At 49.4% G+C, this 25,367-nt stretch overlaps 11 protein-coding genes across 11 annotated transcripts; 10 read left to right on the plus strand and 1 right to left on the minus strand.

The window, feature by feature from the left end:
* Nucleotides 1–146: 146 nt before the first annotated feature.
* On the plus strand, nucleotides 147–1,051 carry BO83DRAFT_363120 (shikimate dehydrogenase family protein; the record flags this gene model as incomplete). The annotated part of the gene is made up of 1 exon (XM_025529556.1): nucleotides 147–1,051. One exon carries the CDS (start codon nucleotides 147–149, stop codon nucleotides 1,032–1,034), a length of 888 nt encoding a protein of 295 aa, XP_025386965.1. The 3' UTR covers nucleotides 1,035–1,051.
* Nucleotides 1,052–1,749: 698 nt separating this feature from the next.
* Nucleotides 1,750–2,608, plus strand: BO83DRAFT_379374 (uncharacterized protein). The gene has a single exon (XM_025531493.1). It carries the CDS (start codon nucleotides 1,798–1,800, stop codon nucleotides 2,383–2,385), a length of 588 nt encoding a protein of 195 aa, XP_025386966.1. The 5' UTR covers nucleotides 1,750–1,797; the 3' UTR covers nucleotides 2,386–2,608.
* Nucleotides 2,609–2,969: 361 nt separating this feature from the next.
* On the plus strand, nucleotides 2,970–3,649 carry BO83DRAFT_447340 (uncharacterized protein; the record flags this gene model as incomplete). Its single annotated transcript, XM_025536639.1, has 2 exons — nucleotides 2,970–3,033; nucleotides 3,084–3,649. 2 exons carry the CDS (start codon nucleotides 2,970–2,972, stop codon nucleotides 3,647–3,649), a joined length of 630 nt encoding a protein of 209 aa, XP_025386967.1.
* Nucleotides 3,650–5,151: 1,502 nt separating this feature from the next.
* Nucleotides 5,152–6,015, plus strand: BO83DRAFT_418087 (uncharacterized protein). The gene is made up of 3 exons (XM_025534802.1): nucleotides 5,152–5,303; nucleotides 5,366–5,719; nucleotides 5,779–6,015. The coding sequence occupies exons 1-2, from the start codon at nucleotides 5,237–5,239 to the stop codon at nucleotides 5,707–5,709; spliced, it is 411 nt and encodes a 136-aa protein (XP_025386968.1). The 5' UTR covers nucleotides 5,152–5,236; the 3' UTR covers nucleotides 5,710–5,719; nucleotides 5,779–6,015.
* Nucleotides 6,016–6,712: 697 nt separating this feature from the next.
* On the plus strand, nucleotides 6,713–8,768 carry BO83DRAFT_399775 (uncharacterized protein; the record flags this gene model as incomplete). The annotated part of the gene is given in 9 exon segments (XM_025533348.1): nucleotides 6,713–6,823; nucleotides 6,886–7,041; nucleotides 7,138–7,318; nucleotides 7,338–7,429; nucleotides 7,466–7,519; nucleotides 7,785–7,898; nucleotides 7,935–8,188; nucleotides 8,232–8,430; nucleotides 8,739–8,768. The coding sequence occupies 9 exon segments, from the start codon at nucleotides 6,713–6,715 to the stop codon at nucleotides 8,766–8,768; spliced, it is 1,191 nt and encodes a 396-aa protein (XP_025386969.1).
* A 3,627-nt stretch (nucleotides 8,769–12,395) lies between these two features.
* On the plus strand, nucleotides 12,396–13,223 carry BO83DRAFT_57676 (ATP synthase subunit C family protein). The gene has a single exon (XM_025537447.1). The coding sequence runs from the start codon at nucleotides 12,561–12,563 to the stop codon at nucleotides 13,032–13,034; it is 474 nt and encodes a 157-aa protein (XP_025386970.1). The 5' UTR covers nucleotides 12,396–12,560; the 3' UTR covers nucleotides 13,035–13,223.
* A 1,844-nt stretch (nucleotides 13,224–15,067) lies between these two features.
* Nucleotides 15,068–15,391, plus strand: BO83DRAFT_428146 (uncharacterized protein; the record flags this gene model as incomplete). Its single annotated transcript, XM_025535394.1, has 1 exon — nucleotides 15,068–15,391. One exon carries the CDS (start codon nucleotides 15,068–15,070, stop codon nucleotides 15,389–15,391), a length of 324 nt encoding a protein of 107 aa, XP_025386971.1.
* A 769-nt stretch (nucleotides 15,392–16,160) lies between these two features.
* BO83DRAFT_389842 (uncharacterized protein) lies at nucleotides 16,161–16,922 on the plus strand (the record flags this gene model as incomplete). The annotated part of the gene is made up of 3 exons (XM_025532826.1): nucleotides 16,161–16,178; nucleotides 16,269–16,671; nucleotides 16,777–16,922. 3 exons carry the CDS (start codon nucleotides 16,161–16,163, stop codon nucleotides 16,920–16,922), a joined length of 567 nt encoding a protein of 188 aa, XP_025386972.1.
* A 1,609-nt stretch (nucleotides 16,923–18,531) lies between these two features.
* BO83DRAFT_315172 (putative protein kinase) lies at nucleotides 18,532–19,978 on the plus strand (the record flags this gene model as incomplete). Its single annotated transcript, XM_025527606.1, has 5 exons — nucleotides 18,532–18,758; nucleotides 18,818–19,164; nucleotides 19,218–19,555; nucleotides 19,579–19,744; nucleotides 19,797–19,978. 5 exons carry the CDS (start codon nucleotides 18,532–18,534, stop codon nucleotides 19,976–19,978), a joined length of 1,260 nt encoding a protein of 419 aa, XP_025386973.1.
* Nucleotides 19,979–20,477: 499 nt separating this feature from the next.
* BO83DRAFT_363129 (bZIP transcription factor) lies at nucleotides 20,478–21,549 on the plus strand (the record flags this gene model as incomplete). Its single annotated transcript, XM_025529557.1, has 1 exon — nucleotides 20,478–21,549. Exon 1 carries the CDS (start codon nucleotides 20,509–20,511, stop codon nucleotides 21,547–21,549), a length of 1,041 nt encoding a protein of 346 aa, XP_025386974.1. The 5' UTR covers nucleotides 20,478–20,508.
* A 42-nt stretch (nucleotides 21,550–21,591) lies between these two features.
* On the minus strand, nucleotides 21,592–23,274 carry BO83DRAFT_379378 (MFS transporter; the record flags this gene model as incomplete). The annotated part of the gene is made up of 1 exon (XM_025531494.1): nucleotides 21,592–23,274. The coding sequence occupies one exon, from the start codon at nucleotides 23,272–23,274 to the stop codon at nucleotides 21,703–21,705; it is 1,572 nt and encodes a 523-aa protein (XP_025386975.1). The 3' UTR covers nucleotides 21,592–21,702.
* Between the last annotated feature and the right edge of the window lie 2,093 nt (nucleotides 23,275–25,367).

The following is a 25,367-nucleotide window of genomic DNA, read 5'->3' on the forward strand; positions in this document are numbered from 1 at the left end:
CGATGATAAACACATACCCTAGGCTATGATCATACCCGACACTCCACCACCGAGCCCTATATCAACCATCACAACCAGATAACAGTACCCTAACCAAGTTCAGTCCCATTGTTCGTATTGGAATTTGTCTCGTCCATACACTGAAAATGACGCGGCCTCTTGTCTTCCACATCTTCGGCGGCCCCAACATCCGCGCCTCCTTATCCCCGACAATACACAACGCCGCCTTCACCCACCACCACCTCCCATACACCTACACCATCGCAGAATGCGCTTCCTTATCAGAAGTATCTCAGCTCATCACCTCACCCTCCTTTGGCGGTGCCAGCATCACCATGCCCCATAAACTCACTGCCTTCGAACACTGTACTGAAGTGAGCGGTTCAGCGCGTGCCATTGGTGCCATCAACACTCTACTTACTACCCGATCCCAAAACGGGGACGGAGCAGTTAAAGTAAAAGGCGACAACACAGACTGGTCTGGCCTCTACACCCTCATCATCGACTACTTATCCCAGCAAGGCATACATTCCGGTAAAGGGACCGGCAAAGTAGGCCTTGTCATTGGGGCAGGGGGTGCTGCGAGAGCAGCCGTGTATGCGCTCTTACAGGCTGAGTTCTCGACAATTATTATTTGGAACCGGACTGTCGGAAAGGCAGAGGATATTGTTAGGGATTTTGATACCCTCAAGTGTGGGGGTAATGACGTTGATATGAGGGCTCTTGGGGGTCTGGATAGCATTGGAAATGTGGATGTGATTATTGGGACTATTCCAGGGGATGTTAAGACGGAAGACGACTTTGAAGGGCTGTTTCAGGAATCGAAGATGGGGTTGTGTGTGGAGATGGCGTATAAGCCGAAAGTTACTCCCCTGATGAAGGTTGCGGAGAGGCGTGGGTGGGTGGTCCGTGATGGATTGGAGGTGTTGTTGAGGCAGGGCTTTGAGCAATATCGGTTGTGGACGGGGTTGGATGCCCCGGAGGGGGCGATGAGGGAGGCGATTGGGGAGAATGGAATGAAATCGAAGGTTTGATCAGGTTTTAGTGTGAGTTGTAGTGAGATTTGTTAGCATGAGATCATTTCTCTGAACGATTGTTAAGAGATCTTTTTTCCTGTATCTTCATGCTCTTTGCTTATCGTCAGTGTCATGGCTGGCGGGCGTCAGAGCAAGGATTACTTACCGGAGGGCACTACTCTAACTGGACGCCCTCCTGGTGACAGTTCTCCACTGGGTTTCAAACCAGCCATTCGCAGGTTGGGTAGAGCTGCTAGCGCATACATGTTCTCCCGACGGTCACTAGTGTCCGTGGCACCCAGCCATGTCATTCCTGCGCTGCCACGAGGCCCATCCTGGCACCCTTCTGAACAATTGACGCTTTCCATTTTCTATGTCCCATACGTAGATATCTTTCAGAAGATTGTTCCTCATGAGATCTGCTTTCTGTTAGGGTTCTTGTAAATCCCTTCCGTTAATCTGCCAAGAAGCCCCAGAATTGCATCACGGAGAAGAGGAAAATACGCCATCAGCCTCCATCTTAAAGGCATGTAATACCACCTTCAGCTTATTCTGACCCATTTCAAGGAATGGAATCTCATGGTCTTCGGTTCCCCGCCTATAACCGGCCGAATTTTACCTCGTCTTCCAATCAGATGTGGTGGAACTATCGGGTAGGCTAGCGTGACTCACTAGTACAACACCCTATAAAAGACCCTTCGATGCCAAAGCCGTTACATGCCCATGATACCACCATCATCCCACCTTATACGTACCTAACATCGGTGCAAAAACATACATAATGATCTGCACATTAACCCCAATCAACCTCTACAACCCCTCGGAATATGCCACCCTCCAACGCCAACGCCACATTTGCGGCTGGGACTACAGCGACGAGAGCATCCTCGCCTGGCGTGAGAAACAAGACGCAGACTTGAAAACATTCTTCTGGATCATCCTTCCCGGCAAGAGTGGTGACGACCCTATTCGTGTCGGTCACATCTCACTCGACGCATACGCATCCCCGCCTGATCCGGGGCTTGCACAGGCCGATCACTCTGTCTTGACCATTCAAACGTTTTTCATTCTGCCAGAGTACCGGACTGGTGGTGTCGGTCGTCGAGCTATGCAGTTGGTGGAGGAAATGGCGGTGAATGATCCGCGGTGTCAGACCGTTACTCTCAATGCATTGAGCAAAGAGTACATTGAGAATGAGGAGAAACGGGCCCTCCTGAAGTCGCTGGGCACAGAGCCGGAGTTTGCGGCGGTGTTGTGGTATGAGAGGTTAGGATACGTGCGGTGGAAGACGGAGCCGAGGTGGCCGTACAAGTTGCCTCAGGGAGAGGGCATGTACGAGGCAGACTTCATGAGGAAGCAACTGCGGTAGGGAGGCGCTGCGAAGTTTGACAGGTGGTGTTTTGTTGGTAGTCGGTATACTAATTTGGTGGTTAGTTGGTGGTTTAATGAATAGGGATAGACTTATCAGTGTGACAGGGGAGCGGGATCGATGATGCGAAGTAGTGATGGACGAAGAAGGGAGATGATGAGAAGCGGTCTATATAAATAATCGTTCTGGAAGAAACACTATTGAAGATCAGAGCCATAATAGGTAGTAGCTGTCCCAAATGATATCATAACGCCCAATAGCGGTTGATCATTTGAACGAGCTGTCAATTGACAGCTGCCGTTACCCCAACATAGCATAGATCTCACTCTGAGGTTTCACAAATCGTAGGCAAAAGTTGTACAGCATGTGAATAATTGCGTACACATTGAACACTGTCTTTGTCGATTATTCCTCATATCTCAGGTGTCACTTTCATAGCTAGACTAACCACCATTACTCAGCAGTGACTCGGCGAGCAATAAAAGGACCAGTGTCCCGAGCCATTCTGCTACCACTACTGCAGAAAACATCATCAAACGGCTCAAGTCCAAGCAGCGCAGGCAATTCTCTCACTCGCCACCATCATGAAGGTTTCCGCCGTTCTCTGCATCCTCGCCGCCACTATGGCCGCCGCGGCACCTACTAGTTGTATGTCTTTCCAAGCTCGACCATGCTATGCAGAAACTGACATTGTCTAGACGCCAACCCTCAGCGCCAGAACCAGAACCAGAACAACAACAACAATAACAACCAGAACCAGAATAACCAAAACCAAAACAATCGCCTCAGCGCTGAAGAGCAAAAATACCAGCTCAATGACAATAACCACAAGATTGGACGCTCCGAGGTCATTTACGCGCGAGGATTTGGTTCTTCTTCCTCAAAGCCCGTCGCACCTGAGTATTCTGAACCTGATTCCCCGACAATTTACGTCCCCGAGAATGACTACCAAGCGCCTAAGACTATCAAGGGTGACTACAGGTCTGAGGCCTACCAGTCTGAGGAGTACAAGACGGATGATATCAAGTCTAAGGGCTATCAGTCCGAAAGCTTCAATCCTGAGGTCCACCAGTCTGTAGACTTCATACCTGATGCCCACACGCCTAAGGTTCACAGGCCTGAGATGGACAAGCCTCAAGTTCACAAGCCCGAGGCTCCCAAGCCACCTGTACACCCCGTGAATCACGTCCCGGTCAACCAGCATGAATCTGTCTCTTACAACACTCATGAGTCCTACGAAAGTCAGACTACGGAGCAGCAGTAGTGTTTCAGCAGTCATACTTATGTATATGCAGACTCCTTTTGCTATAGTGATATATACTAATGTCTTTGTCACAGAAGCAAAAGTTCGAATTTATTCTGACGGCCTTTACGAGCAAAACTTGCGGGATCGCCTATCGGAAGGGAATCGGAAACTAGGATGCTGGGAATATGGGTAATATTTCGGAGCATAGGGATCATGGGATTACTCTCGGGTCGGTTAAATATATTATAATCAATAGTAATATTTATCTTTTGTTCGATTTGCATTTCCTCATGGCAATGTCTGTTGTTTGTCTCCTGTTCTGCGCCATTGTCATCTGTCATTGTATTGAAGTGAAAAATTTCCGATTTCCTTTACAACAGATGTTGTCGTTAATTCTCCTGCAAATGGTTCTACATAAATATCCGGTCTATCTTCATGTGTGTGTAATACCTATATCGTGACCATGTCTTATCAAATAAAGTGGGTAGCTATTCCGATAACTTACACAATTCAAACATTTGCAATTATTGTTGCCTTTGATATAATTATTCCAATAAAATGCATTACGTTCTTTGGATCAACTCTGCTGGACTACATTGGTATGTCACACAGTGCCAGCCACATTCAGCACATAAGTACTACTACAGGTCACTATGTGCAGGCAACCATTCCCAAAACGTAAACGAATGAATATCGTTTTCATATTTGGGATTTCACGTAATCATTCATAGAACTTGCCTGATGCATAACAAATTCTCTATATTCCTACTTGGCTAAGTGCAGGTTGAGAATTCAGGTCGGACACCTCTATTTAGCAAGACTCGGTCAACGAAAATGCATATTTCCCTGATGCAGTTTCCACATATTGCGGGAAACTATTTGCTGCCTCTACAGAATATAAGTTATGCTACTCACTAGGCACATACGCCTCATTGAGAGCTCTTCTGCCTTCGCAAGCATGTCATAACGGCAAAGACCGACGTGACAAATTTCATTAATTTTCTATTTCCGAACCAGAGTCATTGATCGTCAGGAGAAACGACGCAGTTTCAGCCACAATGTCTATACCCTTCATGTTGTGCGAACTGGTGTTTGGTTAGAAGGCGGCCAGAGCCACACTCTCATCCCTTGCTTCGGAATCTCGATCGGTAAACCTAAATAGGAATCCCAACCAACAATACTGCCACTTCAGCCAAAAAAAGGCAGCCAAACCCCGGGCCGAAATGACATATCAACGCCGCACAGTACATATCCGATCCAACCGACAGAATCCGGGGTTGACCGTTCGGGACCCTGCAGCCGTGGCGCATGCAATTCAATTATTGACACTAGTTCGCATATATGGCAACAGCTATTGTTCGAAGTCGTGGATGTGTCAGTGTCTGTGATATTCGGTGACAGACTGGATATGCCATGTCGCTATTCTAGGTTCGTGTCCAGAGACCCGAAGGGCCTCACGAAAAGGTATAAAGAGGGCCTTGAATTCTCCCCAACCCGACTTCTTCTCATCATCAGCATCAATCAAGCTTCTCTCCTCACAGTCCTCACTTCACAAACAAAACCTTCAACCAACAAGCTCACGCTTCAAACAACCAACTACTCAAAATGAAGGCCTCCGCTGTTCTCTCCCTCGTTGCCCTTGCTGGCCTCACCATCGCCGCTCCTACTGTTGGTATGTGACAGCGTCCATCAATTCCTGTTTTCCCAATTAATCCAATACTAATATTTTATCAGTCGACAATGTTCATGGTAGCGGGAACATCCACAAGCGTGGTGGTGGCTGGGAAGAGAAGCCCAATGCCGTTGCCGTCGAGGCAGTAGTTCCCGTTGCCCAGGAGCACTGGCACAAGCCCCAGCCTGTCCCTGTCAAGTCCAACGAGTACTCCAAGGAGGCTGGCAAGAAGTGGGGCAAGGAGGGCGGTTCCGCTGGTGAGGAAGACTACAAGAGCGTCCAGGACAACGAGTCCGCATCCTTCAGCAAGAGCTTCGGCGAGACTACCGATCACAAGACGGGCAAGAACTGGGGCAAGGAGGGTGGTGAGGAGAAGGAGAAGGAGCAGGGCAAGTCTCAGCAGTAAGCATTGACTGGTATGTATGCGCCTCATTCTTGATGTGAATTGCTCCAAACTAATTGTTGTAATCTTTAGCTCGAGTCGAATCCAGGTTCCGCACTGTACATACAGTTGCTAATGGCTTCGGGGCGCACCGGGTCATAATCTTTTGTGATTAATATGCTGTTGCTGTTGTTGCTGTGTTGTTGTTTTGCGGCTTCCTTGAACCTGTTAATAGTTTCAATGTCTCTCCTTGTGAATAGCCCAGGATGTTGAGTACTATACGTCTATAATTCGCTGATGGGGTTCTTGTGAAGTTTAATACAAATTGGGATTATCCTCTAATTTCTGCTCAGCCGTGGTTCTGGTCAACGTAGTCTAGCCGCTATTTTCTTGGTTCCGTGATCTTCTGCTTCATGGCAGTGATGTGGTGAAAGTATTCTAGTCTTGGGATGCCATTACCTTGCATCAAGTGACTCCAGAACTCAACTGTGCACTGCTAGTATAGATTACACAGCAGTCACTTTAATAACAAGGTATGGCGACAGTGCGCTATACTGGCGTTGGTGTTAATGACAAGGAATATTCAGTGATTACTCAGTAATTATCCAGATATTGCTGGACGGGACACCGTATAACAAGGAAGGATCCCATCTATAGCCATGATGCAACTTCGGGAAAAACCTGCCTATTACCAAACTTGGGACTCTACTCTGAGAACCGTACATCTACCAGGTTATTTCCACACGATTGGACTGTGAACAGATAGTAAGGACTATAATCCGACATTCACCCCAACTCACCTTATGGCGTTTCGAATTAAGGGCTTGTCAAGTGAAAAGCGATACTATCAGCACTACAAAGGGATATTCCTTCCCGTGGCAGTGATCACATGCAGGAACTAAAGACATATATCATGGTCAAATCATACAGCTCTCGTTCGAAGCGTCCGCTGCTTCCTCTTGTTCTATTCCCACCCCCATCTTCATCCCCTAACTTCATTTATCTATCTATCATGCAATTAACCAACATGGAAGGTCCTGCTCATTGGGCATTCTCCGTCGAGGGCATTCCCACAAAGTCCGTTGCCTTTCATCCTACTCTAGCAACCATCACGCACGAGTTTCCTGTCCGTGTCCAGGTGCACATGTCCTAGCAACCGTATATCATATCTATAGAGTATCTTCTCACAGCCGCTAACAGCCCGGTGCTTTCGCGATCACCATCAACAAGATCGACCAGCAGGTCGATCCCGAGTCCATACGTGTTGAAAGTCTCGGCCCCGCCAAAGTAATAGACATCCAGCATGCAAACGTCCTCCGATACTCGTCCACTTGCAAACCATCCTCTGACATAAAAGTCTTTGACCCAATCAGAGACCTGGATACTAGAAAAGACACCATCTTCCACCCCTCTGGAGGACGATACGCCGGATGCGGCATCTTTAAAGCCTAGCCTGGGAACGATTCTGTAAATCGAGAGAGGCAGCCTATGGGTTATGGTGGAGCTGGTGCGCAAGATCCTCATCGGGGGGAGTACGGACCAGCGCTCTACGAAGGGGCGAAACCGAGTATGTTGCAAGAACAGAATCAGAGACCTGCCCCGGAAAAGCCGACCATAAGACCATTACTGCCAGGTAGTTGTGCACATGGAAGGGCAAGTGACTGCTCCTGCGCCTGCGTCGAGCCCTGGCACTCTACCTGGTGATGAGGAGAACCAAGCGGGAGGAAAGACTCAGAGCAATGAAGTGATGTTGCACTTGATCTATACGGTTCTGGCGAAGTCAGAACTCAAGCTTCACGACCTCAACATCAAGACGCTCTTTCCAACGGCCAAGGTCAGGCTCTGTGCCCTGTTCACTAATATAACTTCCGAAACCTGGCGAGATGCCCAGGTAACGCTGTCGGCTCCGTAAGCGCACACGTCGCCTCCGGGGCAAGCGATCCCATTGTTGACACCATGGGATCTGGCAGTCATGCTGACTAAATCCGGGTCGTCTGTGCCCCTTCTATGCCAACACTGGGGATATCAGAACCGACATTCCCCTCCCCTGGCTTTCCTGAGTTGGAAAATTTCTGGCGTTTACGGCCGATAACCTAGAGGATGGGCTGGAAGCCTCGATGTACCATGACTTTTATCCGCCTGATAGCAAGGTACCCGAGTCGATCAGCCAGGGCCATGGCCTGAGTGTATCGTATGAACTACCTGGCTGGCATGTCTTCAAGGCCTCATCTGCGCCCCGCCGCTATAAGATAGCTGAGCTGGACCTCCAAGCTTCATTCACCCATGTGATAGTGCCCAAGAGACATGCCGCAGCGTTCCTTCGTGCCAAGGTACAGAATACTTCGCCTGTGAATATACGATCAGGTGAAGTGAACTTAATCGTTGACGGTACCTGTTTCGGCAATACCAACGTCCCAAGCTGCGTACGCAACGAAATCTTTGAACTCAACCTTGGGGTGGACAGGTTCATCAAGGTGGCCTATAAGGAACCTGGGATAACACAGTAAAATCGACGAATTCTTGGAACTAACTATCACATACTTCAGAGCATCATGTAAGATCAAGAATACAAGAGACCATGCAGTCAACGTTTTGGTATTGGATCAGGTGCCAGTTAGTGTGGACGATCATTTTGATGTTGAGATTCTGACGCCAGAGACCTTGGGGTTTCCGGGTGATAAGGTGGATCTCACGGAGCCGGGAAAGCCGGGAACGAAGACTGCAGAACTGGGTCGTGATGGAGAGGTTAGATGGGAAGTGACACTTGAGCCGGATGAGGAGATAGAGCTCGATTTGCGATATTCTATCGAGGCGCCGTTTGAAAAATGGGGAAGGGACTTTCCTGTACCTGTCGCGATATGAGCTTATGTTCTTATCGCAAACCAACAGGGACAGAGTACATCAGCGGTAGCTATGGTGTGTTCACTGATAGCTTCAGCAATTCTTCTTATTGTTATTATTCTTTTCTTTTTCTTATTCTGTCCAGAGCTCCAAAATAGACATGTCAAGTCAGTGTCTCCGAGTTGAAGCGTCGTACACGTAACTTCCTTTAGTCGACATATCAAGGCGGATGGACAGTCTAAATGTTTTGGTGTTACTAATAACTGTTTAAGCCACGAAGCCTTTCACAGTTGGTAGTGGAAAAGCTATCTAAGATTATTTGATTGATTTATGGCTGCATGTTGGTAGTAGATAGGCAGTATACAACCACCTAGCATATCCGGCGAACTCTTCCCCAAGGATTGACCAAGTTTCGGTCATGTTACGTAGGTCTTCATCCCAGATACTTAGCGCGTGTTCTATAACAATCTTATCTCAGCTTTCAGTGCGGCAAGATATGGTTAAAACATGATGAAATGAACAATCATACAAAGTATTATCATGGCTTCATCCGAATGATTGTTCCAGTTAGGAGCGTGTTTGCAATGGAGCAAGGGACCTACTTACTTGATCTTTCATCGTCCACTTAAATAGCGGTCCCCTATCGATATCACCTAGAAAAGGAAGGACAGACGTAGATCATTATGATCACATGAAGTGGAATTGCTGTTTTGAATAAGGCAGAGACGAAGGTGTCTACAAACTGAATACTCCGCTACAACGGTATCAATCTAGACCATGCCAAGATGGCCACAAATTTAATCATGTTTTCATAGTAGATCAAGAACGTGTGCAAGTTGCTGCCATGGTTATTTTAGATTTAGCACTTACCTCTGGCCTGATAAGTGTACACACTATAAGCGCGATGTATATTATATACTACTGAACCAAACCGCTTCACCCGATTATATATATCATGACCTCAAAGTAGAATCAAAATACCATAAGTTAAACAACACTAACCCCGGATATATCTTCCCCATCCTCCCTGTGGATCCTCAACATACCAAAGCGAAGCCACACTCCATACCACAATATATATTCATATCCACATACCACCCTCGCCGTGGCTAGCAATCAACATTCCACACCCACAACCTCACCGAGATACACCCCTACGCTCCAATTCGTCAGGAATTCCGGCTTATCATCTGCACCACAAGCTACAATGTAAATGACCTACATGCCCAAACCAAGGAAAACAACCGGCATGATGGCCGGCCACGGCCACCAGCCCAATGCTTACGTAGATAGTAGTTAGCCGCCATACCTGCTTTGAGTTGTCCGTCATTCCCACTAAACCCAACTGAAATCCCGAGGTCCGGGACCTGCCGCTGACCCGACAGAGCTTCGTGCCTTGATACCTTAAGGCACTCGAGACCGTATCTCAGTCACGTATTCACAATACCGTAATAATACCACCAATACAGGTCCGATACACGGCGGGCTCCGTGTCGCTGCAGCCATCCATCGATCGATCCCATCCCCCATCCGCATCACCCTTTATCCTCCGAGTCTGTCGGTATCACCAGAACGATACTTAAATTATGCATTTTTGTGTTCCCGTGGATACTACTAATCAGCGAGAAATTATTGCTGCACATTACAACTCTACTTGACAGTTTATGTTGAGTATACTGGGATTCAACAACAATCACCCACCCCCCTGCTAGCCGAAGAACAGTTCGCGAACAGCTCGAGCCCCGTGGCATCCCTGCACCAGCTGCATGCTTAAATTGAGCCAGAACAAGTGAGAGAGCGCCAGCAAGGCAAGGCAAGGCAAGGCCAGTTTGCGGCGACGGCGGCAGCGGTTCAGTCGGGAAGCTGGCCGGGTTACGTAATACTGCAGGGCGGCTGAGATCATATCTCGATCACCGGGTTGAATCGAGTTTAGTGAAACCGACCTCGGAAATAGATAGGGACACTGTGAATTTGGGGGGGAGGGCCACAAAAAATAAAAAATAAAAATAATTTAGGATACAAAAAAAAAAAAAGTTAGGGAGAGCGTAGAAGAGATTTGCCCCGGAATCCTCACCCTGATCCAGGTATAAGTAGCAGACGGATGTCTTCTTGGGAAGATGGGAAAGAAAAAACGGGCTGGTGAGCAAAGCAGGTAAAAATTACACAATGGGATTTCCTTCCAAGGGATTCTTCCCTCTAGTGGAAAGGGGGGTGTGGTGGCCACGATAACAAGCGCACAGCACACAGCAGGGTAAAACCGCGAGCAAGCCAGCCACTAGCGGGCTGACTGTGTTTGTGTGTGTGGGATATGCTTTCGTCCGGTTTTCGAGAGACCACGGGATGATGTCGATGGGATTGGGTTGGCTTGCGCCGCGCGCGCGCCCACTTTTCTCCCCTATGCTGCTTGCGCCGGTCATCCACACCCCCTGAGATTTGCTCCTTATTCCCCCGAGAGGGATCAATTTCTCTGATGTATCCAAAAAGCTATATAACCCGTGCACCACCCTCGGAGACAAGCGTGCTGAGGCATTGGGTGAAGATGGTTATTTTTCTTTTAAATTTTATTTTTTGCGCCGCCATAGCGCCAGAAGCCTGTGTGGACTAACATTTCTGTGCTATTTGCGAGCTAGCTCAGGGAGCTACGGATCGTCGCGCGTTTCCCCGGCGAAAGGCGCTCCGTACGGAGCCGGGTTGTCCCAAAACGGCAGAAAACCCAATACGATGAGTCGGTGAGGCATTTCCCGAGGGAGAACAGACAAGGAGCAACGGCAGCAACACGACACAGGACAATTGGGGAAGCTTCCCTCCTTCCAGCCGACGCGGCGCAAACCTGCTTGCGTCTCAGAAGTGGGAATTTTTTCTTGCTCAGAAACTCCGGTGCTGGTGGAGCCGCATGCCCGATTCGGCCCGGTTTGATTGCGACCGAGAAGCTGGCCATCATATTAGCTGGTCTTGGCTACTTCCCATTGGTTGTCCGGCCACCGCTAAGTGGGGATGTACCACTCTATCGGACCCATTTGGATGCAGGGACCCACCCGCACCTCTGGTTATTTTTCTTCTTTGCGGTCTCCCGTTTCGCTGTGAAAATTTTGCATACCGTAGCTGGTCTCTTTGGGCTTGTTTCTCCTGTCTTGTCTTGTCTTGTCTTTCCCGGTCTGTTGCTGGGTTGGGTGGGTGTCAGAAGGGGAAGGGAGAAGGGGACAATTTATATGTAAGGAAAGAATGAAGGGAGTGCCCCGTAGAGACAAGACAGGAATGTTTTTTTTTTCCCTTTGTGACGACACGAGGGAAAGAAAGGAATTGAACGGAAGGGATCGGTCCGTACAAGTGTAAAATACACACATGACTACGGAATAATCCATCAGATGCAGCAATTGGGTTGGTATCTGAAGAGGAAGGAAAGTGAGAGTGAGAGTCAGTAGGCCATTGCTCCATCGCGGACCAGCACGGCCAGGTGAAGACCCTGAAATCATTGGCTGTACCAGCTGTAGCTCCCCTGGTAACCACCATCCCGAATGGTCCCGAAGGGTGTTGTATGTGTGTATGCGTACACAGGATGTGTAAGTAAGTTGTGGTAAGTGTGTATGTGCGGTGGAATGTCCACTACTTTTCCCGGGGGAAGGAAGAAGGATAATGAGCCAAAAACGAGGCTGCCAAACACGGTGTAAGGGAAAAAGAGCGAAAGGATCAACTAGGGATAACGGACTGATACCAAAAGACAAGACATAAACAGGAAAAACAGGAACAATACAATACAAACAGACAGTGCCAAAAACACCAGCAAACAAAAAAGTAAGGTAGGGCTTTTTTTTCTGGTCCCAACAAAGCGCACTAACACCCGACGGGGGGGCTGGGTGGGAAAAGGGCAAAAAACCGCGAAAATTTAGCGGGAGAGTATTTATGTCCCGGGGGGCCTTCTGTTGTCACTTTCCTCCAGCTTTTTCCTCCAGAAAAGTTCTCCTTCCTTCTTTCCCTTCCCAATCCCATCATTTTCTAGAGAAACTCCTCTCTCAGAACCACCACAAACCATCACAATGGCCTCCTCCCGTGTCTTCGCCCAGCGCCTGGCCTCCACCATGGCTGCTTCCACCAAGGTCGCTCGCCCTGCCGCTCGCCTCCAGCTTGCCCCCAAGCGTACCTTCACCACCCAGCGCAAGGCCGTCCCCATGACCCCCTTCCAGACCGTCAAGCGTCAGTCTCCCTCCGGCCTCATCCAGGCCAACGCTCGCCAGGCTTTCGCTGCCCAGCAGGCCCGCCGCCAGTACTCCTCTGAAATCGCCGACGCCATGGTCCAGGTCTCCCAGAACCTGGGTATGGGTTCCGCTGCCATCGGTCTCGGTGGTGCCGGTATCGGTATCGGTCTCGTCTTCGGTGCCCTCCTCCTCTCCGTCTCCCGCAACCCTGCCCTCCGTGGTCAGCTCTTCTCCTACGCCATTCTTGGTTTCGCCTTCGTCGAGGCCATTGGTCTGTTCGACCTGATGGTTGCCATGATGTGCAAGTACGTTTAAATTATGACCGAGGGATGATTGCAGTCACGACATCTGCGGAGATTTTATGATCCACTCCCAATCTTCGATTACAAACCTTCATCAATATTGGAGAGAAAATAGGGGATATTGGGGGGAATATCAGCAAAATTCTTTGTTTTGAGATTGTCTTGGCTGTGATAGGAGGTAATTCTATTGTGGTGGTCTTTTTATATATCATGTACTACTTTTCCCGTCATCATCTACAACCATCAAATACACTGTACATATAGAGATTTAAAATGGCCACTAAACTCCACGGATTTGCCAGCTACATTTGATTGTAGGATTGGGACTCTATATCCACATCGATTGATGGTTCTCTGCTGTTTTCAAAGTTTTGCCAGTACGGACTGACCGATGAATGGAAAAACCTGGGGTAACAACAGTGCTCGGTCCAGCTTAGCTGGTCAGGTCAGATCTCTGAACCAATTATCATATGATCACGCTTTCAAGCTTGTCGGTCAGACTGAACAGCTCGACAAAAGACCTTGTCTATTGAAGGCGGAACGTGTGGTTGTCAGCCAGACAGGTACGAACTTGATGCCAGCTGTCGACAACGAAACGGTTGTCCCGGAATCTCCGGGGGCAGCTCTTCCCTCCCGGCCACTACCTCCCAACAATGGGCGATTACCGCCTTATAAGCCCTCCTACTAACACCCCATTACACCACAAGAGCCAATGGATCTAATTTTCTAACCTAGAGAACGTCTAGAATAGTCTCTCACACCCCATTTAATATTCAATAATTGTTGGTAAAAATCAGCCATCAACCAAACCCATAGTGGCCCATGACACCCCCTTCACTCTCACCCGGTGGATCTAGACTGACGATCCCAAATGTAAACGTCACCCACCCTACCACCACCACCGCCTCAGCGACCCAAGGGCAAAATATATGTGATCAATGGTAGCAGTGAGAACTTTTGCCAGACACTTCCATGCAATTGACTGACCACACCAATGTCTACTTCAGGGGCTGTGAAAGGAAGAATGAAAACCAAAAAATTTTGATCGTGCAGCTCTAATCCCTGCATGTGCATGATTCTCGACTCATAGTTCCAAGAAAAGAAGTACCTACAGCCAACCGACATGAAAAGCTGCCGTGCAACCAAAACCCAGTTCTACCTATCTATTCTAGACGGAAGGAAGTTGAAACTAACCCTGTGCCAAGAAAAAGACATAGGTACCACTCTTTTTACGTATCAGTTGTATCGGGGGTTTCCCTGCGACGATCGGACCGGTAGAAACACAGACAGATGGATAGATAATTACCTGAAGGAGAGAGCAGAGCACAGACACATAGCCATTTAGTGGAACTTATCAGCCATTGAGTGTCAAGGAGGGTAGGGAAATTATCTACGGTGCAATGGTATAGGATGAATCCAGTTCGATGATGAATCATGGACTGGATTGGGAGGGATGATGGATGTGGTTGTGGATGTGATTCATCCATCCGTTTCGTCTCCTTCGATCCGGAAGGGAGAGAACTCGGTAACTTAGGTAATTTGTTACTGTCTTGGGTATGGTATGCTTGGTACGGGTATTACGGGGATGAGGTGGTGCATGTGACCTGTCGGTATTTGATGGACATGTGATCTCGGGTGAGTTGCCTGTCTGTCTGGCTATCGGTTGTTGGGTTATGGTATACCGCATGTTTGTTATTTCCTTCTTTTCTCTTCTCTTAGATTTCTTCTGTTGTTATTCTGATACTTGTGATAGTTCAATAAGAGTTACCGTGTATATTTTATCAATGAAACTGAATTGAATGCCATCAATTGTCTATATTACACTCACCATGCATATCTGCTTATTCCGACACCCATACCCGACACGAATATATCCTATCCCGATCTTACCCGATCTTCATCCGGCAGGTTTCACTGCCATGCCTGTATACCTTCAATCATGCATCGTAGACCACAACACTAACGCACAATCCTGAATTTCTATACTATCACCAAAATCATAAACATAGCAGTCATTTCTACTATATTGAGTAAGACAAGAAGAAAATGCCGCCCTCACCCCTCTATACCCCCCAAGACGTCCCCTCCTTCAAGAAACGTCGCAACCGTCTCCCCAATACCCGCGCAAAGCAACTCCTCCGTGCCGCAGAGCGTGATTACAATGACCCCCCTCCGCCGCCTGGATTGGGCGAGTGCTGCGGGAGTTCGTGTGATCCGTGCGTCAACGATCTGTGGAAGGAGGAGTTGGCGGTTTGGAGGGAACGGTGGGGGGATGGGGCGGTTGAAGATGGTGATAATAAGGGGGATGAACAGGGAGATGAGAGTGAAGGGTGTGCGAAAATGAAGATGCCGGGGGGTTGGGAGTGGTAGGGTTGAAATCTTGTGACGTTGCGCGTGTGTTGGGAGGATAGCTTCTATGATGGTGGAGATGGATGTTTGCCTTGTATGGTAAGTTAGACCTCAATTATGATTTTGAACATTGTGTGCTGAGTTTGATAAAGTAGTGTTGCATACTGAATGAGGTGTATGCTGGGACCAGATGTTGAGCTTAAACAGTTGCTGTGGCTTCAGATATCACTGCCGCCAGTTCGGTTGATGAAGTGTACTTGGCTTTGCTCTGACACGGCTGTTCATGACACACTTGCAGTGCTTAATATCTACCAAGCATATGCCTCCACCCATATTACTATCAGTCTGGCATAGCTGTCAACTAGCTCCCTCAGACTGGAGGTGGCTGTCGTCTGCGGCTAGGTTAGCCACTGGAACGACATTGACAGCAATGAGATATTCGGAAGCATGTGGCTGAGCTCATAAGCAGACTGGGAGCAAGGTAAAGCACATCTCGCGGCAACTATAACAAGCAGTACGCGATATCTTCCCTCGGGGTACCCGACCCCCTGATACCAAGGCAGCCATTCAGAGCAAGCGTGAAGAATCTCAGCGTGGCCGTCGGATCCAGCACCACAAAGGAAAATCTTCCGGATGATAGCTTTGCTGGAGACCAGAATTTCACCTCGGCGTTATGGGTGAAAACGCTCCCCTGGATGCTTGTCGACTATCCTAGGCGTCACTCTTCGCCGACCGGGCTGTCAATTATCAACGAACAAATGGCTTCTACTACCCTTGCATCGGTCTCACCATGAGCGCACAGCGCATGGTATGCTCTGATTCCAGAGGCTTCGAAGTGATGTTCTTCATCGACACCAAGACACACTTCGACAGGGTCATCGTCATCAACGCTGCCTAGGGACTAGGAGAGAACATCGTCCAGGACACCGTGGACCAAGATGAGTACCAAGTCTTCAAGCCCGTCGTTTCGGACGACTACTTCGTCTCCATAATCGACGTGAGTGCGGCCACAAAACCATCGTTATCTACGGCAACGGGACAGACCCCAACCTCTAAAGCCGAACGCGTCGCACTGGTCCTCAGTAGCCCGAAAACCCCCAAAACGCTCGATGGGCCTGCACCATTGACACCCATTACGAGTGCCCTATGGACATGGCCTGGCGTGAAAGACAGTCTTGCCAGTGATTCTTTCATCCCCCAAGCCCGACCGGAAGCCATGCACTTGTGTCGCGACGCGACCGCCGATCTTAAGATGTACAATATCGGCCACAAGGGCCGCACTCTAAACCACCGGGGTGATCGTAGGTGATGCCCCTGTCTTCTGCCGTCTCTGTCTGGCAGAGTCTGCGCATTGGTTGGACAAGTTCATCGACGGTTGCATTCTCGTCACCGCCACGACCGACCAGTCTGGGCGCCGATCATGAAGTGGCCTGCGGCGATTATCACCGACCACAACAGTCGCACGTCCCACGCCGCCATTGTCAGTTACGGACTTGGCGTCCCTGTCATTGTGGGCACCCATGCTGCCACCTACGTGCTGCACCCAGGGTAGGATTTGACAGTCTAATGCTCATGAAGGGTCTGTGTTGGAGTGTGGGACTATCCACAGCTGCGTGAGCAAATGAAGTTCACGAATGTGGTGTCCAAGACTTTCGTTTTGTCGCACAGTGGGCGAAGCAGAGGAGGTGTTGCAGGTGTTGGCAGATAATGGACTGCAGGTTGAACTGATATTTAAGACTGCGTCAAACGTTACGCTGTCCTGGCGGAGCAGTTCCTGGCGCACTTTGATGCGTTCTCGATCGGGTTGAAAGATCTCACGCAGCTGACACTGGGGTTTATCTTAACTCGGATGAGTTAGCAGAGCTGTTCGATGAGCAGGATAAGGCGGTTACGACGCTCATCGCGCAGGTTCTTCGGATCGCGCGTAGGGTTGGCTGCAGGGTGGGCATCTGTGGAAAGGCACCAAGTGATCATTTTGAGTTGTCGGTGATATCGGGTAAATTCGTGTTGGTAAAGAGGCAGGTGGTGAAGAGAGAGCAGAGACAAAATTGGAAGACGGCTGATGGATTCTGGCGACAACAAGTGGATTCAATAGTTTAATCTTTCGAACCCCAGTCCACTTCGCTAACACATCCGACACTTGTAAAGACATTTCATTCGTGTGTTCTCAATATTTAATCAAGCAATGCATAATCCCACTCCTATGATACTTCGATCCCTACTACGGCCCTTCAGCCTCATTCACCTTGTAATGCTCCCACATTATCCCCAACTTCATAACCCCCTTTTCAAATGTCCACTTCTCTCCCTCTCCCACCTCCACCTCCACCTCCCTGACCACCCCCTCCCTCCCCACCACAACTGGCCACGAATAACAACACCAATTATCACCCCTCCGATGACTTACCGCCCAGACAGTCTTTTTATCTTCCAGCACCGCCACCGCAATACCTGCGGCTACAGCCCCCACCTCCAACGCTTTCCTTCCTCACCAGCAACAATGGCCTTCATCCTGCCCTGGATATATTCCTTCGCGTCGAGCCTCTCCTCGATTGAAATCCCATCTCTCCCTCGGGAAGTCGGCCACCCAACGACCTGGCTCTCATTATCCCGTACCCTAACCACACAAGCCTCTGCCTCTTCTGTCGTCCCCCCCAAGGAAGCTGGATACTTCCTCCTGTAGCCGTAAAGTGTCAAGACAGGTCCCTACCCCGATGACTCGCTCCTTAGGCAGATGCGTGATATCTTGAGCCAGGGGAGTGAGCAGATCAACTGGGTTAGCGACGACTAGGATGACGGTGTTCGGGTTGATTGGCATCATCTCATTGAGTATGCTCTTCAGTACAGTGTTCTTGAAATATAAGTGTTCGTAGGTGTCTTCTCCTATGTACGGGGATTAGTCAATTTTCCTTGTCAAGATTTGTACATTTGCATGCAAGGAGGGGGGAGGGTTAGTGATTACCAGGAGATAGATTTTCATCCCCGCAGTGATAATAACCACGTCAGCCTGATTTGCCTCTCGGTGCGTGGCCGCTTTAATTTTTAGTCACGGAGCCATAAAAGAGCGCGGCATCAGATTTAACTTCCCAACCACCCATCGTCCTGTTCCAGATGCACGGATTTGACATTGCAGGATGGCTGCACCTTTGCGGTCTCTGAGAATGTCGCTCCGCGGGCTCATTAAACAGAGTCCATGTAGAGTGTCAAGTGTGCCAGTGCAAGCTTTGTCAGCTGCAGAACTGATAGGAGAAGAGTGCACTCCACGTTATAAGCCAGACCACTATTACCCTGTCTGCCTCTATGATATTCTCAACGACAGGTACCAAATCACTGCCAAACTGGGTTGGGGAACCAGTTCAACAGTATGGTTAGCTCGTGATTTGAATCAGTATGTTCTACTGTATCGTTAAAGCCGTTTGGCATAGACTCAGACTAACATGATAGTAGATGGCGCTGGTGTTCAGCACGCTACGTTGCAGTCAAAATCAAGGCAAATAACTATGCAACAAAGGAAGACGCTGAAGGGAAACTTCGAATTACTGAAAACATTACGCGCGCAAATCCACGACATGTAGGCCGGAACTTTGTGAGCACATTGCTATATTCTTTCGATTTACCAAGTCCTCATGGTACCCATGTTTGCATGGTGTTTGATCCATTGTGTGAGCCTCTATGGATGCTTAGACGGCCGTTTCAAGGGGATGTGCTTCCATTGGACGTTCTCAGACCTGTTGCCAAATTGATTCTGGAAGGGCTTGGCTATCTCCACTCTGAATGTCAGGTCGTTCATACAGGTATGGCTTCTGAGCAGAAAAGAGGCAAGCTGTGACTTACTAATAACCATTAGACTTGAAATCTGACAATGTTCTCATGGCTCTCCGTGACCACTCCATACTTGATAGAGTGTCTCAGGATGAAGTAAAAGAACCACTGCCTCAGAAACAGCTCGAAGACCGAACAATATACCTTTCGAGAAATCACTTCGGCATGGAAGCAAACAGCTTGGGCAGACCAGTGATCACTGATTTCGGACTGGCTGTGGAAGGGTCTCAGACTCATTACCATCCCATTCAACCAGATAGTTTCAGGGCCCCAGAGGTTATTCTTGGAGCGGGTTGGGAGTACAGTGCCGATATATGGAACCTGGGAGCTTTGATATGGTTTATTGCTCGCTTCGCAGATATTGTAAATTGCTGATGATGATCCAGCTTGTGGAACTAGCCCACGGCAGTGGTCCTTTTGATGGACCAGACTCTAATCTCTCTACCTTCACGGAGGAAGCTCATCTGGCTCGCATTATATCGGTACTTGGGCCTCCACCTGTGGATGTGCTTCATGAGGCGAAGTATGCTTCTCGATATTTTGATACTGAAGGTAATCACTCCTCTCGGCTAGCAATGTTGGAGCTTTACTGATCTCAATGCAGGCAATTTCAAGCATCCAGGGCTGATCCTAAAGAGTGGAGGACTTGACAATACCCTTCACGACGTTGAAGGTGACGATAAACAGGCCTTTATTAACGTAATATCGCGAATGCTGCGGTGGAAAGGAGATGGGAGGGATACTGTACAAGGGTTACTGTCGGATCCTTGGTTTCGGGGGGTGTAGGAAGCTGGCCTTCCCATATATAGACCTAATCTTAGTGCTGCGTATGTGAGCAAACAAATATAACAGATGTTGAATCATTCACTGTAGCCAGGTATCATCTGAACTTCCGCGTCCTCTTCTGTCTGCGTGGTCGCTGACCACCTCTTCCACCTATCTATAACCACAACTCAAGTCCTCGTAGATCAAGTCACAGATATGCTCTACCCTGCATCTTGACAACAGATCACAAATTACTAACTAGCAAGCACTATTTCACATACATGACTTAGTTGGGTGTTGCTGACTTGAATACCAGCCCCGATATAATTATTGCCACAACACATGGTATTTCCACACACACACACTCACCAATCACCTTTGTCCTGGACATGCACAACTTGTGCCGTGACGCAGTGCATAACTCCACCCCCGACATTGGTCCCCTCGACTTTATCTCCGGCTTTATTCCACAACTTAATATCAGGCTTAGTCTCATTTCCAGAATCTATCCCAGCTCCCACTAAATTGCTTCTACTGCACCATCGGCACGCATGTCCCTCTCTTCAGCAGAAAAAAAGCGTCTCCGGGACCGTCGCGCCCAACAAACCCTGCGCACAAAGAAGCAGCAATACACCGCGCAGCTAGAAGACAAAGTGGCGCATTGCGAGCGCTACCACGACAACAGCGGCACGCAGCATCTCCTACAAGTAATAGAGGGCCTGCAACGAGAGAACCAAGTCTTGCGAAGTCGCCAAGAGGGACTAAAGTCATTGATCACATCGTGGGAAGATCCATCATCATCCCCATCGCATCTACTGCAACCACAACCACCGACGCAACTTCCACTACCGCCAATACAGTCACACACCACAACACCAAAACCATCATCATCATTATCACCACCACCACCACCACCACCACCACCACCACCACCACCACCACAAACCAACAAGGAAGAATCAATACCACATCTCTACTCCCTCCTCCCTCTGCACTCAGACCTTCCCACCTTCCCTTCCCTACCTTGGCTCACTCTCCCCCCATCCACAATCATCTCTTGCCCCCCCTCTCCACACCCCCTCGACCTCCTCTACGGCACCAACACCAACCCCCTTGCCAACGCCATCTACATCAGCTCCCAGCGCCGCCCACTGCGCGACCCTGAGCGGCTCGCCTTCGGCTGGCTTGGCTACCACTACAGCAAATGGCTCTTCAACCCCACTCCCGAGACATTTGCCAAGCTGCCAACCTTTCTGCACCCCGTCCAGGAGCAGCTGCGTCTTCCACACCAGGCGTCACTGGATATGTTAATCTGGCCTGAGATCAGGGAGACTCTTATCCGCGAGTGGGAGGTGTATTCACGACAGAGGGACGATCTATTTGGGTTTCTGGCGTGTTGTATGAAGGTGAGATGGCCTTGGGGAGAGAGTCTCTTGGAGAGGGACGAGAAAAATGACTTGGTCATGAAGACGCGGTTCAAAAACATGATCATGTGTAAGGAGGGGTGGGGTATAACGAGGGAGTTTGTGGCTGTTTGGCCGGATGTTGTCAGGGGGGTGGATGTGGGAGAGGTGTTAATGGAGATTGGATAATTCTCAAATCACATTGTACTATTATAATACTCTGTTATATTATTCATATCTCATATTAATGTATACATGCACATCTGTACGTCTATATTCTATAAATCTGCCCACCAAAACTTTTTACAACACAAAGAAAATGCACCAGTGGCCGTAGAGGCATTAATCCAGATTCACAACCCACTTCTCCCGAATCTTCTGCCCATAGCGATTGAACAAAATCGGCACCGGCACAAATGCCAACGCCAAAAATCCCAGGAGCGAGTTCCCCCACCCGAGCCCCAGACTATCAAACAGCTTCGGCCCAGCAAGCGGCAACACGGCACCGACCAACGATCTCGTCGCCGTGAGCGCCGCATTCGCACTGGCCGCATATGCCGGATAGCAATCAATCACGTACGTCTGGATCGGCATATAGATGCCCATCATGCCGATGCCGAACGGCGCCATACCAATGATTGGCACGATCCACTGAACCTCGTACTTGGCGGACCAGCCATACCAGAAGAAGCTGATGGGGAGGAAGCAGGCGAAGATGATCATAGTGGGGAGACGCATTTCGGGCTGGAAGACGCCGTTGTTGCGGGCGGTGAGTTTGACGACCATGCGGTCACTGGTCATTGCGACGACAGTCATGCCGATGAAGAAGCCCACTCCAATGCCTAGGTAGGAGAGGCCCGCGAGACCGGTGGAGAAGCCGTAGGTCTGTTCGAAGACGGAGGTGATGGTCGTGAAGAAAAGATAGAGGAGGCCGTAGACGAAGGCCATGTATATGGAGAGGAGAAGGACGATGGGACTCTTGCAGATGAGGATGATGGGACGGCGGAGACCCTGCTTTAGTGCCTGCGAGACCGTCGGGGGTGTCGTCCCCTGGGAGATGTCGTAGGCGCTGCGGAGTTCAGGACGGTTGAGTTCACGCGCGAGCTTGGCTGTTTTCCAGCGAATTAGGACGGGGGCGTAGGTTTCGCGGTTGAGGAGTTCGATGCAGGCGCCGATGGTGCCGCTAGCAATGAGCAGGATCCAGAAGACCCAGCGCCAGCCGATGGTTTCGCCGATGAAGCCGCCGGCGATGGGGCCGACGACGGGCCCGATGAGGGGGCCCATGGACCAGATGGAGGTGGCCATGCCGCGCTGGGTCCGGGGGAAGAGGTCGGCGATGACGCCGGCGCCTAGGGTAATGCAGCCGACGCCGCCCATGCCGGCAAAGAGACGAAAGACGATCAAGGCAGAGAGGTTGGGGGCGAGCGCGCAGCCGATTTGCCAGACGACGAAGAACCAGTTTGCGGCGCTCAAAGTGATGCGGCGGCCATAGATTTCGCTGAGGGGGCGATGAAGAGGGGGCCGACCTGGGATGGTTAGTATGGGGAGGGGTTGATGGTGTGGGGATGGTAGTGGGGAGCTTACTGTGTAGCCGAGAAGGAAGATGGTGACACTGAAGGAGAGGAGGGTTTCATTGGTGACGCCAAAGTCGGCGGCCACGTAACTGATAGCGGGGGAGAACATGCTCGACGCCAGCGGCGAGATGAAGGTAAAGGAGCTCATTAGGGCGAGGAGCATCCATTTGCGTTTCGGGGCAAAGTTTTGCGGGTTGTTGGGGTCATCTTGACCGTCCCAGCCGATGATACCCTTGTCGAGATCGGTTTCGGGGTAGAGGGCGGCAATGGTGGTGGTGCTAGATGCGGGGGACTGGACTGGAGAAGTGGGCTTCTCGGATTGATCCTCGAGGTCGGGCATGATGGGGATGGCAGTTGGTTGCTGCACGAGAAGAAAGAGAGACTAGGGTGGAATTCGTGAAGAGGAGGAAGAATGGGAAAGCCATGGCGGATGGGGTGTTTTTAAAATAGTCTGGACGGAGATAACGGCATGCATAATTTGCAGGATATAATAATGTGCAAGAAAAATCGTTTGTCGTGACATGCAGAGCCGCTGGAATGGATGGCTAATCTGGTTGGAGTTTGTTAGGGCATCCCTGATCAGGCGAGTCAGCGGTATATCAACAGCCACTTAATGTGTGGCAATAAACTGAAGATGGAGGCGCTGAATCAGTGGTGGGTCCGAGAGAATGAAAATGCGGTGGAATTCGGCTCCAGAACGTGGCAATCCGCATAACTTTCCCGCGGTTGTGCAAGTTATGCACCAGGTAGAATAAGATCGGAATGGAGTCTTTGTTATGAACTACAGCGGTGAATAACATGATCGATTGGCATGGTCTTATCCCCCCATGCTAATCATGCAGCAACATGACGTGTAACCCTACCAGTAGCTACAATACTTTCTGGTCTGCTTACCTTGTCTTGTGTCAGCTTGGCTTATCCCCGGCGAGGCCGACCGATGCTGCCATCATCTGGCAATTCCAGCCGAAGGATCAGGAATCATCCAGTAACCCCTGACGACCCAATCATCATCGCCAAGCACAGACATGCCATGCGGTGGAAGTGAAACTGTGATCCGCTATCAGGCTGAATGGCTTCCCACGTTGACGCCGCATGGCAGGTACTGCACACCACGTCAGAATCTGCCGGTTTCACATGCTTTGCTTGCACACCCGAAGTAAGGATAGCTTCATGTTGCTCCACTGCCTGATCAGCCCTGCCTCGGGATGCCGTAACAACAACCCGACTCTCTTCATCACAAGCCTGAACCCGAGCCGATATCAATAAACATTTACTTAATATCAGCTTGGCGAGTCTTGTCCCGTGGGAATGAACTTGTCGAGACCATACAGCTTGGATGTCTCTCATAAGGATACGCCATGTGGGTACTCGTCCCGATTGGCTCGCATCATCTCACCCGATCACGTTCCGGCGAGCACCGTGCGCATATGACTCCTTTGTTGGCAGTCAGGTTAGAACTCTTATTATACAGCATTTGGTCTGCCCAACGCGCGCTTCTCTGGGCATGAACCTCGTGCGGATACGAATTGGCTGTCTGTGCGCTGCGGCTGAAAATTTGGAGTGGTGTCGGGGATTTCCGGCTTTTTGCAGGCGATGTATAGGAGGCTCAATTCATCCCTAGAACTTCCTTGTCTTGTGATGGCTAATTTTGAAAGTTGGTAGAAAGTCTGTTGTGGACTTCTATTTTCTTTGCGGTTGAGTTACAGGGTGAACTTCTAAGATGAAGTCGTAGTCACTCGGACGTTGAATAATAACGAGTGCTTTCTCCAATACTCGAATGAATGGTCTAGCACTACAATACATTCACAATGATACACTCAATGGCACTGGAACAGGAATGCTGCAAATGCACTGCTGCAAGCCATTCACTTCTTCACTGTAAATATATAACTCTACTTCTGCTCTCCTATCTTGCTACTCTTCATATTCTCTAAATAAATAAAAATTCCTCATATATAAAAATATGCTAGGACCCTCCGAAGGGAAACCGCATCCTTACTAGTTCCAAGTGGATAGCCCAAGAAACTATATACCCGTTCAGACAGACATACACGCAAGTACAACACAGACCCTGCAAATGATTCGTCGGATGATGATGATGAAGCCCATGCATGCTATACTGCCCAAGTGCTGCCGACTACCATATAAGCCTTTCTTTACTATTACAAACAAATTGGAAGATCTGATACACTCAACCCATGGTCAAGAAAGAGCAGCCGCAAACGGTTTGCTGAGACCTGACAGGTTGTAGACTGGCAAGACTCCACAAAGGCGATAAAGTCTCTTTCCGGTCCACAAATATCCCACTGCGTAAGCGACCCATCAGTGATGCTTCTCGATCATTGATAGTAATTATTATCGACATGATATTATTCGCATCAAGATCCGAAAGAAAACAAAGGCATCGATTGTCAGGAAGACCTTGATACAATG

The sequence above is a fragment of the Aspergillus eucalypticola genome, assembly GCF_003184535.1.
Source record: "Aspergillus eucalypticola CBS 122712 chromosome Unknown BO83scaffold_16, whole genome shotgun sequence".
Taxonomy (NCBI): domain Eukaryota; kingdom Fungi; phylum Ascomycota; class Eurotiomycetes; order Eurotiales; family Aspergillaceae; genus Aspergillus; species Aspergillus eucalypticola.

Bases quoted from the DNA above. Each gene is read 5' to 3' on its own strand.
- BO83DRAFT_418087 (XM_025534802.1), top strand. From the start codon at position 5,237: ATGAAGGCCTCCGCTGTTCTCTCCCTCGTTGCCCTTGCTGGCCTCACC. The intron at 5,304-5,365 runs GTATGTGACAGC...ATATTTTATCAG, and splicing joins CATCGCCGCTCCTACTGTTG to TCGACAATGTTCATGGTAGC.
- BO83DRAFT_57676 (XM_025537447.1), top strand. From the start codon at position 12,561: ATGGCCTCCTCCCGTGTCTTCGCCCAGCGCCTGGCCTCCACCATGGCT.
- BO83DRAFT_379374 (XM_025531493.1), top strand. From the start codon at position 1,798: ATGATCTGCACATTAACCCCAATCAACCTCTACAACCCCTCGGAATAT.